At 42.9% G+C, this 17,269-nt stretch overlaps 1 protein-coding gene across 1 annotated transcript in view; it reads left to right on the top strand.

Annotated features, from left to right (window-relative positions):
* Positions 1–8,949: 8,949 nt before the first annotated feature.
* ABCC3 (ATP binding cassette subfamily C member 3) overlaps positions 8,950–17,269 on the top strand; it is a 624,389-nt gene continuing 616,069 nt past the window's right edge. Inside the window, exon 1 of the mRNA XM_086930544.1 lies at positions 8,950–9,248. Within this exon, the coding sequence (XP_086786670.1) occupies positions 9,213–9,248 (36 nt within the window). The 5' untranslated portion in view covers positions 8,950–9,212. The remainder of the gene's footprint in view (positions 9,249–17,269) is intronic.

Raw genomic sequence — 17,269 nt, 5'->3', positions numbered from 1 at the left:
CGTGCGGTAACTGATTTACAGTTTGTGACCCTTGAAGGTGTAGGCATACCCGTAACAGTTTCTCATTCTACCTTATGAGATATTGCTGAACTTGCATCTGTGTATTTGACCAGAATTGTCTGGAGCAATCTACATCAATGTGCACCGGAGAGAGTGCCTCATTTTTCATGGAGGTATGGAATTTGCAACTCTTTGTTGTGTGACCTGACATGTCCGGTGCAACCCATCTTGTCATGCACCAGACCTTGTGCCCAGATTTCCTGGGTACGACCCTGATCAACATGTACCAGACAGGGGTACCTCCTCATGCCGAGATGTTCCCCCTGTGTTATTCCCCCCTCATCAAATTGTTTCTTTGCTGGCCCCATCACGAAGGATGGACTGCCCTGTCCATACTTGGTCCCGCCCGATGACATATTGATACCAGGTAGGCGTGAGAGTGATTGCCTAGACCGGTGGGAAGTTTCCAAGAAAATTCAGCAGCGGACCAAGAGACTGCATGGCCACCCTGTGCTTTGCAGATATGCGCAGGTGCTGGAAGGCCCTGATCGAAACTGATTATTGCACTCAGCCCGCTTCTGCTTCGCAACTAGTTGGCGAACTTCCTGAGTGGCGCCATGACCCCCTTGTTTACATCTGCCTCTAATTTATTCTTGTTACTTATCCCCACCTGTTTTCGGCAGACCAAGACTAAGTGTGACCTTGAACGCATGTGACCTAGTATCCAGAGGGAGGGGCTTGTGATCTTCCATCCAGGGAATATAAGACAGTAGGGGTGAATTGGAGGGTGGTGGGTGACTTGGAGTCACAGGGTCTGCAGCCTGTTAATCATTGACCTACTGGGTATCAGTTTCACCACATAAGGGTGTTTTGTGCATATGTGTGCAAGAGTGTACCATACGGACTGGGCTGTTACCTGTTGCACTGTGTAGAGGTGCAAAATGAGTGTGTGTGTTGGGAGTGACAGTCTGTGACTGCCTGTGGTTCACAACACTGGTCAACGATGTTGTTTTATACATAGATTTTATTTCTTTAGAAAGTTTTTATAAAGCGTGAGTATCAGAGCGCTGTACACATGTCGAAAGCATGAATAAACTCCGTACAATAGAAGTCAGCACAATGACACTACAAGGAGTATACAATCAAGATATGCGACCTGGTAGTGGGCCAAACTAGATCCATTTCACCTAGGGTGTAAGATATTTCGTGTAAGATTCAGCAAAACAAGCAAAAGTGAACTCAACACAACATAATAAAATAATTGGCAAACCTGTAAGGTGATTGATTTCTTGCCAAAAGTACCTTACATTTTACATTGGTTTTATCTACGTGGCCCCGGGCCAAGGAGCTGCTAAAAAAGTGTTATAATTCCTTGCATGTACATATTTCTAATGTCATTGTGACCTAGGGTGAACCCTATATCTGTGTGATATTGAATTATGAGAATTTTGAGCGGTCGACTTGGGGCTAACAATGAGTTGCACTGCATAAGGGTCCTATGAGGTTTACAATAGGAACTGTATCATGTGTGCATACTATTGATTTCTAATCAACACAATTGGGCATAGCACTACGAGTAATAGTGCCAAGTGTGATTTAAACCCAGAAATACATGATATTCAAGTTGCATTGATTAATGTGTGTTGAATACAAACAATATTTATCTACATCCTGTGTGAAATTTCTCTTTTGCGATGTGTGGTGTATTGATCGGTGTTGAGTGCTGTGCCTCTGTATTACACATTGCTTCAGTGTTAAGCCTGACTGCCCAATGGCAAGCTACTCGAGAGTGAGCACGGGTTGCACACTGTGTGTAATCATCTGTTCTTGACAGACGTTGGTGGGTGCTACCTGGTTAGGACATCGGTTCAGCCAATCACAGTCCTGCTAAGTGCCACGCATCGTGAGTTAGACTGATGCATTTCATTGCCTCACCTCGCATCACCGCAGTGAAATGCAATAGTCACGCGAATTTGCTGTCCCCACTACACTCTGCCTCCATCTTTACATGATGCTCAAGACGCTCTTGGCACAAGCTCTTAGCTGCTGCTTTGTGGCCCGTATAGTTAGAGAGCAGTTGTGCCAGGTGAGGTTGCCTTGGGAACTGAACAACTTGTTCATCTTGTTAATGCCCTCCCTGGGCACACCCATCATAACCTTCTCTGCTGTAATTGGGGCTCAGAGCATTACAAGAACTGGGTACTGGGTCACGGTGCAGTAAGTTTCAGCTTGCCTTTTCATGTCATAGGGTACGGAAATCTGCACAGCCTTACTTTTGAAAGCTTGTGAGTGAAGTTAGGAGGTAGGAAACTGCCTGAAGTTGACCCAGCTGTCTTAAGACCACTCCTGAAGCACCCATAGCCTGGCTGAGAAGATGAAAAAGGAGAATGAAAGCATGGTTCTCTGTGTGTTACCACTACCGAAATTTTAGAAGGCAAGGTAGACAAATTGATTTTATATTCTATAAATCTATCTACTAATTTAAGACATCTCAATATATTAACATCATGGGTTTTTTCTGCCAATGGGCAAGTGTCACACATACAACGTTAAAATATCCCACATAAGCACACTAGAAGCTGGGAAATGTGACACATGAGCAATATGAAAACTTGGCTTCTATGCAACCAGAAAGTGCCGGTTTTCAACAACCACAATATGGAAAAATGTTAGAGGAACACAGTTTACCGCTTCAGTGTTTGCAGGGAAACAACAACTCTTCAAATAGTCCCAAGGCATCTTCAGTGTACTTTTGTTTTACTGCGTAAATATGGTACACAAAAAACTCTTGGGGCCTATTTACAAAGGTATTTTGAAGTAAGTAAAATAGTACAGATGTAGCACTTTTTTTACCTCTTACATTCCTTTATGAATTGGCCCCAAAACATCTATAATTTGAATATTCATGCAGTTTTCAAATCCAATTTTTCAAATAGAATGTAGTGTGCCCTCTTAGCACTTTTACTAAAATGAAGTTGGTCGCTTGAGGCCAATTCAAAAAGGCATGAAAGAGTATGTAAAAGAATACTACTGAACTACTACTTTCTGTAATCAAAAATTCTGTGAATTGACCCAGTTGGTTTAAGATAAATGCACATGAAAACATGTGTTAGTAAAAACCATATTTGCAAAGTATAATATGCACCTCATCACACTCAACAGTGGTATTAAGTGTAATATAGCAGTCTGGTCTGCACATACATACATGCTAGCAGTAATCATTGTGTCATTATTGTTAGGTCAGAAATGTGCATAGGAAGAACATTTTTGGGTTAGCTATTAACTTTGACTCTGTTTGGTGAATTGGCATGAACCTTTTCAACAAACAAATGTTCATCCACCTCAGCTCCTTCCTGGAAAGTTTCCCACCCAAGGTGGGTTTAAAAAATGTTGATTTCCATTGTTAATTCTCACAGGAAACTTCTGTCATTGGTACAGAAAAAACAGCAGAATGGAATTTCACCAACTTTGGCCGAAAGTTAGAACTTTACTCACAAAGCATACCTTTATTTATGCTGTAAATCAATTCAAACATATGGGGAGAGCCTCAACGACTCTCCACACCCAGACGCACTGCGTTATATGGATGCCAGATCCAGTCGTTTTTTCTCCATTTTACCATTGTTCAAATTAATCCGATTTAAATCCAAATTTTTATCAAACTTTAGTCAGTTCTTCTCCTCCACGTTATGCCATATTTATGTTTTAGGAAAACTTCTCATATTTTCATTACATTTTATAACAATTAAGTTGGACGTAATATGAAATCCCTATACCCCATAGAAAATTATTTATCACCACCCTTTGTTCTAAAATATAAACAGCGACAGATAATATCGAATATTTATCAAACTTTCTTTCCTTTCCCGCCCATTTACTTCATCCTATTAAATTGTGCAATCGTGCTGTGTTGAAGTAAATGGGCGGGAAAGGAAAGAAAGTTTGATAAATATTCGATATTATCTGTCGCTGTTTATATTTTAGAACAAAGGGTGGTGATAAATAATTTTCTATGGGGTATAGGGATTTCATATTACGTCCAACTTAATTGTTATAAAATGTTATTCCTAATTTATATGTGTTTTTGAATAATGTTGCATGCGCATAATGAATTATTGATTTAATTACGCACCCAACAAACCCAGTAACAATGTATTCTTCTGAAATTGTTGTCTTACAGTTACCCCTGACGAAGGGCTCGTAATAAGCCCGAAATGCATTGGGTTTTTCAAAATAAAGAAATGCTGCTTTGAACACTTGTTTGGTTTGGGATCGTATTTCCGAAAAGGTCCGGATGGACATACGAAAATATGAGAAGTTTTCCTAAAACATAAATATGGCATAACGTGGAGGAGAAGAACTGACTAAAGTTTGATAAAAATTTGGATTTAAATCGGATTAATTTGAACAATGGTAAAATGGAGAAAAAACGACTGGATCTGGCATCCATATAACGCAGTGCGTCTGGGTGTGGAGAGTCGTTGAGGCTCTCCCCATATGTTTGTATTTACTTGGTGCATTCAGGGCATAGCACAGCTCATTCAGCACGCGACAAAGTTAAGTTTGTGAAAGACTGATTGAGAAAAATAGTGAAAAACATGGTGTGCATACCACCTCATTCATTTTGTAAATCAATTCAGCCATTTTCGAGAAATTTGCATCTAAAGAAGTGTTCGAGGAGGTCATGTTGAGGTTAAAAAAACAGGTGTATCTGAATAGTTGGTCCCATGGTAACAAAAATAAAAATATAGGCCCTCTAATTGGCCAAGGGACCTTTTTTCTCTTTTTTCTTCTGTACCCCAGGATTGGTACCAGTCCTACAGTATCCAGAAATCTGATTGGCTGTCTATAACCCAGAAAAGAATGTTGCAGCCGCCAATACATGACTTGGGTAACTGTGTCCTGAATTTGTTTTTAAAAAGTTATGTAAGGGGGCAGGATAGGGACACCCTGTCTGACCCACCTGGACTTGTGGTGGGTAACCAGAGGGACCCTGTCAAGGGTGTAAAACTTTTTAAAAATCAATGTTTTTATGTGTTGCGGGACTGATATACTTCTGAATTACCAAACGTGGACCTTTGGTAAGGTACTGCAGTATTTCTCCAGGAACCGATACTCAAGCTACACTCCAACAGTAGTATGGAACCAGGCAAGCTTGTCTGGGTAGCTTGCATGGTATTGCAGTAACATAGGGGCAAAGCTTGAGCACCAGTACCATGCTACTAGCAAACAAAAAAAAGAAAAAAGAGAGATGAAATTAGGGTTGGGGAATCAGCTGGGGTTGGCTGCCAACAAGAAGTTAGTAATCGTGCCTGGACAGAGGCCAGGCCCTTCGGTCTTCCCTCTTCTGCACATGGCTGAAGGCTGTGTGCATCGTTGAGTTGGCCATCCACCTATCAATGAGTACCTACCCACTAGTGTCTCCAAACCTCTGCAAATGCCAAAATAAGATTTTCTTAACTGAAAGTGCATAACTTCCATTGGTCCTCAGTTTCTCATATGAGAAAAGGGTAGGGGGTGAAACCAAGGGTTCCAAAACCTGCCATGCAAAAATCTCCATCGCTGGTTCAAGAGTTCTTTCAGCCTCTTTATTTCAAATATAGGACAAAACAAAAATAGCTACAGCACCATTTACTTAATTTTGAATTTAATATTTACTTAGTTTAAATAAATTAAACTAATTTAACATTGTCTAAGATTTGTTAAAATCAATCCAGACTAAAGGAAAATATTTGTTATGTATTAAACATAAGAAAAATCTAGGTATGTAATACATTTAAAACTATTTATTTATCTTTTTCATTTTTTTTTTATTTACTTTTCCCTGTACTTCATCACAGGGAGCTCAATGGCTAAGTGGAGCATACAGAGTAATGTTTAGGTCTGGTGTGAGCAAGACCCTTTAATTCTACTGAACAAATATATATGATATTCTTATTTATAGGGGCTTTTAGCCAGCCCTTGTCATCATTTTGTCTCTTGTTGAGTCACTCATATATTTCTTCTGCTCACCACAGCTTTGAGCCAGCACTCTTCTGCCATCGGTCTGTAGGAGTTGTAGCGTCATGAACTTTTATTACCCACACCCAGACTCACCCAATGATTACATTATTCTCCTACGGAGTCCATCAGAGACTAGAAGGGCCAAACTATACATATTTACAAGACACTATACCTCCCCCTCTGTTAAAAAAGTGCAAATATTACACATATACATAATAGTTCCTCAATGAGTCATTAAGGTGCTTGACCCAGTCTTCCAGACCTAGGTGTTTGAGGTTGATGAAGCGGAGAAGCTGGCCTGCCTCAGGCACCTGAATGCAGAGATATGCGTTGGAGGTGGGCACTTTAAACGTTCATGTGGGTAGATCTCTTCTGACACCTGGATCACGGACCATCGAGGTAGGTGCTTGAAGTGTGATGAATCTCTTGTGTTGGACTTTCCGGGGCGTTGAGGGGTCACCATATGTCCTTTGATCATCACAACTCTCACCTGTTCAGCATCAAATGGAGCGTCAGACGTGTGTTTCCATTTTTGCTTGATCAGGTACTAAGCACATCAGTGTGTATTCAGCATAGATCTTTATTCTGGACTTGTGCACTGACTCATTCATATGGATCTTGTTTGCATCCGTCGACCTACGAGTGGCCATTGTGGTAATTTGGTTCCAACGCTCTCCCTAACATCAAGGTGGCAGGCTTTCACCTGTGGTGGAATGGGGAGTTGATCTATAAGCATGAAGGGCTGAGCATAGAGCTAATTTGAGATCACTTTCTTCAAGCGCAGTGTGCTGAATTACTATCTTTAGGGTGCCCATGAAGCATTCAACACTATTGGCCTGTGGCCAGAAAGAGTATACCATTTAGGTTTGTGAGCAACTCTTCAAACACTCTTCTGGATAATGGTGGGCCATTGTTGGAATTAAGAATGGAGGGGAGACCCCATGCGGCAAAGATTTAATTTAATGTCCCAATGTGTAGTTGTTGATAGTATTCCACACGGAAATATAATGTACTCATCAACAACTACCATTTGATGATTTCCATTATTAAGGGGTAAAAAGAAATCAACTACAATCCTCTCCCAGACCTGCTTCAGAAGATCAGACATAATTAATGGATGCTGTGTTATTTTGGGAGACAAGCAGTGGCACAAACAACAGGCCTTTAATTCTCTTTCAGCTCTCTTCTCAAGGCGAGAAAACCACACTATCTCAATAAGCTCTTTAAGTGGCGACAATAGTTATGCAACCTCTATCTCCTGTGTATGTGTAAAGTGCTCTGATAGCTTGCGCTATATAAAACTTTTAAAATAAATAAAATAACATAGGCCTCCATGGTTATTTCAATGACTTTTTGTTTCAGATTCTCTAGAATGACAATTCTAGAACATCGTAATATAATGTCCATCACCTCCTTTTGTTTGTTTTGTTTGCCCTTAGTTGGCAAAGTATGCCCAGACGTGGGTCCCTTGCCCACTTTGCACTGGCTTCAAGCTAGCCTGGCTGATGAGGGGGATAACCCCGAAACCGGTCCCAGAATGCTCGTTTCCAGTCAAGGCTTGACACTGCAGTTCGGGCTGGAATGTTCCTATGAGGCAAAGGGTCAAGACTGATTTGCAGATAGCTGGGTTTGAATTGAGGTAGTGAAGTGAGCTAAAGAACGATGATGGATTAAACCCAGATCTGTGACCGGGGTTGAGTGTCTGAAAAGTTTCAGCGCTCCGTCCATCATCTCCTTGTGCTATATAATGAAAGCAGCCATTTCAAAAACATGGTGGCATCATAACCACCTGTGGAACTTCCAGCTGTTGAGAGCAGGGCATGCTCTGGCACAGTCTGCTGCCCACTTGGACCTACTACATTCATACTATTGCTAAGCCCCAGCTGTGTGCTTGTACCAGTGTCGTCGGGCTGATCTTATGTTGTATGGCCTCTTTATTGTCACTGGTGGTGAGTAACTGTTTTGTCACCTGTACATGGTTGTCATCGTTCTCAACCTTCTGCATCATACCTGGCTTTCACTGCCTTTAGTGTTTCTTGGTACCTAATGATTCTGTTTTTGGTGTGCTTTTGCACCTGGTGATCGCTACCTTCTGTGCATTCTCGGTACCAAGTTGTTGCTGCCTTTGGCACTATGTATGATGGCTCTAAGTTATGCTCTGGCACAGTACCTCTTTTCTGCCTCACCAGCAGTTCTGGGCAGACTGACGTAAATTTCTGTAGGGCCTTCACCTTCTTCAAAAGCCTTGTAATGGCTGGAATTGGTGCTTTGACTCCACATATGCAAACCATCGACTGCTTCACTTCGACTGAGGCTCACGTGAGATGCACAAGCAGTTTGTTGGACCACAGCAAACTCTCAGTGAGAGCACTCTCGTTACTTCGGGTTACAGATCCCCTAACTCGTCACCAGTTGTAGCATCCTCCCAAACCTGGTATCATGTAAATGGCCATGCCACAAACTTTATTCTTCAGAGTGCAACTGTTAAATAACTGTACGCGTTGCATCGTTAATTTTTATTAACCACACCCAAACACACCAAACAATTATGCCATTCTCCTTATGGAGTTCATCAGGGACCAGAAGAGTCCCACTATACCTATTTACAAGACACTACAGGAGTGTCATTTAAAATCTGCTTCTCTTCATGGGAGCAAACAGCATGGGAAAATGGCTCAGTCCACTTCAGCCAGTCCCTAAGCTTCATGCGAGAGAAGGATTTCTGTTCTTTTCACAAAGCAGTTATTTTTAGTGCAATGGATTAGTACACCCATGTGTGAATTTTGAGACTAAAAATGTATTTGAATTTAACTCAAATGCTTGCACTCAAAGCTAGACCTGTTGGTTTTGCCAATGCTTGTTTTTAGAACCCAGTAACGCAAGCATCCTTCAGCAACTGACACGTGATCGAGCACAGACCTATCATCTAAAGCAGCGAGAGCGCTTGGGAAACCTGATGCCTTTATAAGTAGGAGCTGCGCCGTGCCAGGAGCTGGAGGCAGAACCTGAATGGGCCTGCCCAGCCTAAAACCACACCCTCGTGAAGCTGAGCCGAAGCCAGCTGTACAGGTCAGGCCGGGGAAGCACAGGGAGCGGCAGAGCGGTGCTCCTCCGGTCCACAGCAGCCCGATCCCCCGACGGCTCCCGAGGGTGACCGGGCACACGCACCCTGCTTTTCGGAGGCTTATTAGAGGGCGGCACCGCGTGCCATGGATGCTTTCTGCGGTCCCGGATCCAGATTTTGGGTAAGTTGAACTCTCTCGCGCATATTAGACCGACAAGACGCACAGGATGCGTTTTGTTTTGCTGTAGGGTAGCTGCCGGGCAGCATCTCTGAATTGGAGTAACATATGTAAAGCTCACGTGTGGCAACAGTACGGACACTACAGGGATACATTGCTTCAGAAGTAGGGGTGGTTTAATTACTTTACCGACAGCCTTGGCGCTGGGTATCTTTCAAGGCGGAAAAACGTAGAATGTTGTAATTAAAGATGTTTGAATGTCGACAGGAAGACTTAAAAAACGCTGGCATCTCTTTCCGCTAGCTGCAGATGTGCACACAACTGTTGAACGTGTGCTGACTTAGTTTCCCTTCTGATGGTAACACCCGCCTCCTCTGATGAGAATGTTCATTTAACTTTAGGGAAGGCAGGCATCCCGCTTTCACTTCCCCGTCCGCGCACCAGCGGAAGGACATTTTTTTTGTCGACTTTATTTACACCAGTTCCTACAAGGCATGACATTTCCAACGAGTAACGTGTGTCCGCCACTTAACGTGCATAGTGTGCGAGGAGTATTCATTGCACTCCAGACAAGCCTCCCAAAAGTGCCTCGTAAACACACCCGAGCGATGATATTTTTTGAGACTAGGAAATGTACAGAACAGCATGACTTGCAGTTTTTGGAGCTGTTTCTTTTGTGAAGTGGCTTATCAAGAGCACTGAAAGTATGTTTCTTATTCAAGTAGAACGAAAGGTTTTCTTTTTAGAGCTTGTCCAAACAGTACTGTGGATGTCATTTATTTAAACAGCATATTTTTTCAACCACTAAGGACTTTCTTCCGTTTGTAGGATGCTAATCGTAAGCAGCATTTAGTTTTTTAAATTAAAGGTTTAATGAGACAATATTGAAAACAAACTAAAGACGTCACATTAATATAGAGGTGCAGCTTTCATACACTGCGTGTCGGCTTAAAATATGAAGCCTTGCTTTTTTTGTATTTTATCCTAAAGTACAACAAGAAGCAAACTCCTGCGATACTTAGGAGCAGAGTAACTAACACTATGCAACCGATTTGTGTCTCAAAATTGAGATTCAGCTTCCAGCGCAAAAGGTTTTTGTGTTCTAAGGCAGTGTTTCCCAAACTGGGGTCCGTGACACATTCCCAGGGGGTCCTCAGGCAGCAGTTTTAAAAGCACTGCAAAGTTCCTTGTAGAATTAGCACTTTTCTAGCAACAATAAAAGTGTCAAGATAACACCAGTGATTAATGTTCCTGCTGTAGAGAGATGAGTTTTGTCCAGTGGCAGGTTTGACTTATCTAATGTAGCACAGAGGGTTATTATGCCTGCTGCAAAGAACGTGTACCATATGCATTTTAAAAAAAAACAGTATTTTATGAGCATAGGTCAGTGGGTTACTGCTTTTGTCACCACAATCCTTGTGTTACTCTGCAGCTCATAAGAGACAATCATAATCTAGCATGGTACACGTTAGTAACTTATGCTTTTCCCAATCTTTCATTATCCTGATGCTGCTAAAGGGGGTTATGTAGTATTCTGGGTTAGTGTTTATGTTACAGCACTTCTCTGCTCCTAGTTTCTCAGCCAGTGTGAGTGTTCCAGGTTAGAATGTGAGCGTGATTGACATGGATGGAATGCTTGTGTGACTGGTATGAGGGTTGGCAGTTGGAGTATGGGCTGAGTAGCTAGGAGGCTGCTCCTGGTGGGACTGCCTGTTCCAGCTTAATACTTCCTGTAACTTATTTATGGCTTAATAAACCTACTTCAAATCTCAACTACGACTGCCTCGGCTACATCATTGTATGTATGTAAGGACCAACATACTACAGTTTATTTGGGTGGAAATAGATTTTAATTGTTAAAGTCAATACTAACCACTGTGTTATGTTCTGAATCCTGAGTTTGTGCTTTTCCAGACCAAGCACTCTTTAAAAATGCATATCAGTATGAATGACATGTGAATCCTACACCTTGTAGTCCCCTTTTCTTTGTGTAATATTTTCTCTACACTGATTTGCACATATGATTCATTGTCTGAGGGGCGAGCCTTCAAAAGCCCCCTTTGTAGTGGTCAGGCTCACTCACTGCTCTTGGTGTGCACTGTATGGGGACTGGTCTGAAAACATTTTCCAGGGCTGCTTTTTATTTATTTATTTTATTTGCACACTTGTACCGCGCTGGGAATCGACTCCCTAGGGAGTATCTCCGCGCCTTTGGTATCATCAGAAAGCAAATAGCCCTGTCATGTGTTGTTAAATGCTCAACCAGAATTAATAATTAAACAGGAAAGTTTTTAGTTTTTTCCTGAAGGGAAAGTGTTCCCTACATGATCTGATTTCAAGTGGAAGTTGATTCCAAAGCTTCGGGCCCGCTACTGATAGAGCCCTTCCACCTTGTCGTGTCTTCCAGAATCTGGGGACGCATAGTAATTCACGGTCTCCCGATCTCAGGGATCTTGCCGGGATGTATGGGATGAATTTCTTAGTTAAATAATCCGGGCCTTTACCGGAAAGGCACTTGTGGATGATGCAGCAAATTTTAAACATCACTCTTTGTTTTACCGTGAGCCAGTGGAGTTTATTGAGTAGGGGTTTTGAAGGAGTCCGGGCCGGGGCATTGAGGACAAGGCGTGCAGCCGTGTTCTGCACAACTTGAAGTCTAGCAGTGATCCCCTCATTGACGGCTAGCAGCAAACCATTACAATAATCCAGTCTACTCAGCACGAGCGACTGAACTAAAGTTTTCCTGGTGGTATCAGGTAACAGGGGGAACACCCTTCGGAGAAGCCCAATAACATGGAAACAGGAGCTTACTACTTGAGTAGCATGATGTTTAAGGGTGAGCTCCTGATCCAGTTTAACTCCTAGATCCTTCACTACCACTTTTGGCTCAGGGACTGGGCCTAGATCTCGAGGCCACCAGTCAGGAGTCCACAGACGTTTGGCTTCCCCAAAAAGCATCACCTCCGTCTTGGAGACGTTACACTGAAGGAAGTTTGCTGCCATCCAATGTGCCACTTCTTTCATCCCCTGGGCAAAGGAGTGACGCATTTCAGGAGTCATGATTTTAAACGGAAAGAGGAGTTGTGTATCGTCTGCATACGATACAGGGATAACCCCGTGGGATGTCATGATGTTAGCTAGGGGTGCCACATAGATGTTAAATAACGTTGGGCTCAAGCAGGAGCCCTGTGGCACCCCCTTTGAGATCTCCACCTCCTCTGACTGGTAGGGACCAAGTGTGACTCTCTGAGTGCGTTTGGTGAAAAAACTCCTTAACCAGGCCAGCGCCTTGCCTCCCAGACCCATGTCAACTAGTCTGGTGGTCATGATATCATGTGACACAGTGTCAAACGCCGCTGACAAATCTAACAACCAGCGACGGCTCGTGGAGGGAGTTACGGTGGGGCAGGAGGGCGGGGAGGGGGAGGGGCAGGGCGGAGGTTGCTAAAAACCGGCATATGGATAATTGCAGGTAAGTAAACAATTTAATTAATAAAACGAATTTCGTAGTGCGCCTTGCATCGCAAAATGCAATGCAGTGCGAGCTACGAAATTCGTTTTATTAATTAAATTGTTTACTTACCTGCAATTATCCATATGCCGGTTTTTAGCAACCTCCGCCCTGCCCCTCCCCCTCCCCGCCCTCCTGCCCCACCGTAACTCCCTCCACGAGCCGTCGCTGCTAACAACACCAGGACAACGGAATACCCCTTATCCTGAAGCATATGAAGATTGTCAGCGACGGACAGCAAGGCGGTCTCAGTGCTGTGCCTGGGCCTAAAACCCGATTGGGAGGGGTCTAGTCCCCCTGCACTCTCGATGTATTTGGATAAGTGCCTGTTAACAAACTTCTCGGTAAGCTTCCCTAAAAAAGGGAGGAGAGAGATGGGTCTCAAGTTTGTGAGATCAGTCCATGGAATGGAGTTGTTCTTCCGTAGAGGCCTCACCAAAGCATGCTTCCAATCTAGGGGGACTTCCCCTGATGCTAAGGATAGATTAACTACCCGCTGAATTCCGGCTCCCAGATCATCCCTCAAAAGTGACATGATCCGAGCTGGAATGATATCCGAAGGGCATCCACTCTTAGTTTGATTGATTAGAGTGCCAATGTCCTCCATTGATATAGGAGGGAATTCAACAAGCTTGCTTGCGTTGTTTTCTGCAGTGCTAAGGTGTTGCGTAACCATACTGTCAACAGTTCTCAAGGTATTAGAGGTAGATTTTGAGGCTAAGATCTTAGCATAAATGCCTTCTATTTTTCTAACAAAGAACTGTGAGATGTTGTCACAGAGTTCCTGGGACTCAATCCCCTCTGTTTCACAGGCTACAGGCTTGATAAAGGTCTGTAAGATTTGATAAAGGACTTTAGCATTTTTACCAGCTGCAGATAGTTGGGCTGCTATGTGATGTTTCCGGGCAGACCGAATAGCTTTATGGTCACTTTTTAGGGAAGTCCTATGAATTTCTTTATCCTCTGCCTTACGTGTGACTCTCCATCGTTTTTCAGATTTCCGTGCAATTATCTTTAGTTGTCTGAGATCGTCTGTGAACCAGACTTCTTGTTTTGGGGCAGGCCGTGGTTTATATGTTCTAAAAGGAACAACATGATTAATGGAAGTGGTTACAGCTTCATTAAAGTTGGCTAGTGCAGCAGTGACGTTATCGCCACATTCAGCCCAGTTAGGTTCGGTAAAATTCTCCCTAAAGCTCTCTGGTGTTAATTTATTCCAGGGTCTTCTGACATCAGCCAAAGTCCTCTGGACCCCCTTAACCTCATAGTTAGAGCGAGTATAGAATTCGATAATGGAGTGGTCAGTCCAATCCACTTGACAGGGAGGCATACATTTTATAGAGGTGGAGTTATATAGCACAAGGTCCAAGGTGTGACCGGCTAAGTGCGTGGGTCCCTGATTAATTTGGTGCAAGCCAAGAGTAGTCAGATCAGCCAAGAGTGTCTGTGCCTTCACACAGGAGGTTAGTTCACTATGAACATTAAAATCCCCTACCAAGATGAAATCAGAATTCACCTGTATGTGGGGGGCCAGCGTTTCAACAAGTTGAAGGGAGAAATTCCCAGGCGGACCTGGGGGTCGATAGACTAATGCTCCCTTCCTGGTTTCCCTAGAATTAGGGTTGATAGTAAAGATCAGGAGCTCCATATGTGGGTTACATACGGTCTCAGTAACCACTACCTCCATTTCTTGTTTAAAAACAATGGCTAATCCCCCTCCAGTTTTAATAGGCCTGTCCATCCTTACTAATTTATATCCTAGCGGTACCCCCATGGTAATGGCCGGAACAGAGTGGGGCTTTAACCAAGTCTCCGTTAAAAAGCAAAGATGTGGCTTTTCTGATGTTATAAGATCCCAGACCTGGGTAGAATGGGTAACTAAAGAGCGGACATTACACAAGAGGTTCTTGCAGTTAAGAGATGAGTCATTAAGAGGACTGACAATCGACTTTGGCTGATAGTTGGTAGGGATAGAGGAGGTAGACCTAAGCTGACAAGGAGTGATTACAGCGCTGCCAGTAAATTGTGTAAAACAAATCCTGCAGGAGAACGGTCCCTCCAGACTCCTCTCTACCCTATGGGAACACAACATGGTGGCATACCTGCTTAAAGCCAATAGGGTCTGTCTGGTGTACGAGAAACCAGGGCGATGGAGAGGCGCAAGGCCAGTAATAGAGTCCGCCATAGCCCCCAGCCCCTGGTCCCGTCCTGTCGCGGACGGGCGCAGACGGGCTAGTCTTTGGCTCGTCTTAGGCGCAGGAGTAGGCGCCACACTGCGCGTTGGGCCGACGAGTTGCTTTATAGCCCTCGGGTCTGGGAGAGCTAGAGCGCTAACCGCTCGCCTCCCTGGATGTTCCTGTTTCTGCCCCGCCTTCCGCACCCGTGATTGGCTGGAGGGTCGGACTGGGCGTGCAGGCACAGGTCGAGCAACACAGGAGCTGGTCCCTCAGTGCGTGTAGGTATGCGGATTATTTTTAAACACAGTGCAACTAGTAGAATCAGTTACAGCACAAGCAGCAATTTATACCCCTTTTTAAAACGCTATTACTGAATAGCAAAAATGGGTTTCCAGTCTGGCCTTGGCAGGAGCAGGAGCCTTGCACTGCAAAAAAAAACTAACCATTTAAAAGTTAATCACGGAGATGCAGCACCAACTTTCCCATTAAATTTTTTTTGCAAACTCTTTCAATATAAAATACTTAAATCCTTAGTAATTTGAGTGTTTGTTTTGTGTGCACATGTGTGTTTATTTTTTTCGAATTACTCTTTTAATGTTTGTAATTTAAATCATACAAATTGCTGGGGGTCCCCGGCTTCCAGTGGTGAGTCAACGGGGGTCCTCAGGAGTCAAAAGTTTGAGAACCCCAGTTCTAAGGTAGCCCTAAAGCAGCACAAAGTAACTTTAAGTGCTACTTTGTTTCATGGGACGTACATGGGCATTTCCATGCAACCACCCATGATTTTTGACACAAAGCCTTTCTAAAAAAGGTAATCAGGGTTTTGCAATGAAAATTTACCACTCCTCGAGGCAGGCATAAAGTTTCGGAAAAAAAGCTCTTTTGTCAAATCTTTCCACTTTTAAATGTGTGCTGTACCGTACAGCAAACATACTAACTTTGATAAGTATGTCTAAACATAGTGGGGCCCTCTCAACATGATGGCGTTTACTCTTTCTCTTTTCGTTTAGAGTTTTTTTATATAGCGCAGACTTAACCCGAAGGTATGGGAGCGCTTTACACGAGCACCAGTTGCATTACATGAGGACACATTCGGTTTTTTTTTGTTAGGGACGGGGAGGTTATCCTCTTCCGTGCATCGGACGGCCCCCTGCCATCCGACGTCACAGTGGGCGTGTGCGTCGGACGGCCGGGAGGTGTCTGATTCGCGCATGCATAGAATTCGCTCGCACAGTGGGGGAATGTGAATATATTGAATTAAGTTAAAATTATTATTTAGAATTTAAAAATTCATTAAAATTCTACATAATGTAAAATAAATGTTGTATTATGTATGGCACATCATTAAAAGTCTTGTATAGAATTGATTAAAATTAATTGCATTATCTGTTAATAAAATGTAGTGTTACAATAATTTTATAATTAAATTAAGGTACTAAAATATGTAGCACGGAAAAAAAGCATGTTTCAGTTAACATTAAATTAAATGACTCACATTTTTATCTAGTTTGAATAATTTAATGCAACATTATTTTGCATATAGATTTATCTTAAGGTCCTACCTTCATTATTTTCTATCGCAGGGTGTTGTAGTACCAGTTGTTTGCTATGTGTGTTGCTGGATTTATTTCAGCTCTGGGCTGGAGTACATTTACAACTCTATTGGATCCTTTTTGGCCCTGGTAACACTAGAAGTGCAGCTTGTGAATAGGAATGGGCGTACTCTTTTGTGGGTGGGTACAGGTCCCTCCTTATACACCCTTCTTTACTACTCCTTAAGCCCTCCCATTTTGTAGTATGTATTCCACATGTCTTTCTCACATTTACTAATGAAAGGTATACTTATACTTACTCTACAGTCAGGGAGGAGATCTAAGCAGAGAAAAGAATAGGAGCGTTGTAAACTCTAAACGAAGATTTGTAAATAGCATTTTGTAGTATGTGAGTGGTGCTATTGTAACACTACTAAACACATTAAAATGGAGTTTGGGACTAAGCCCCAGTAATTTGTACTAAAGTGTGCCCCTACAGACATTACACACACACCCTTATATTATGGTGGAAAGATGTGTGTACAAGCCAGACTAATGTACACTAGCGTAGGGGGAGAGTGAAATAGGGCCTTGTATTAGTAAATATGGTGCTGTTCTGCACTCTTCCTTTAAAGCAATGGGTTGCGAGAAAAAAAGATGTGGACTTGCAAAGCATCTTGATTGCTCAAGGAGCATTATGTTAAAAAGAACACTTAGGGCCAGATGTAGGTAAATTAGATTTACCGATTTTTAATTACCGAATTTTACCGATTCGGTAATTAAAAATCGGTAAATCTAAAGGGT

The sequence above is a fragment of the Lissotriton vulgaris genome, chromosome 7 (genome assembly GCF_964263255.1).
Source record: "Lissotriton vulgaris chromosome 7, aLisVul1.2, whole genome shotgun sequence".
Taxonomy (NCBI): Eukaryota; Metazoa; Chordata; class Amphibia; order Caudata; family Salamandridae; genus Lissotriton; species Lissotriton vulgaris.
This window is presented reverse-complemented; position numbering and strand designations above follow the sequence as displayed.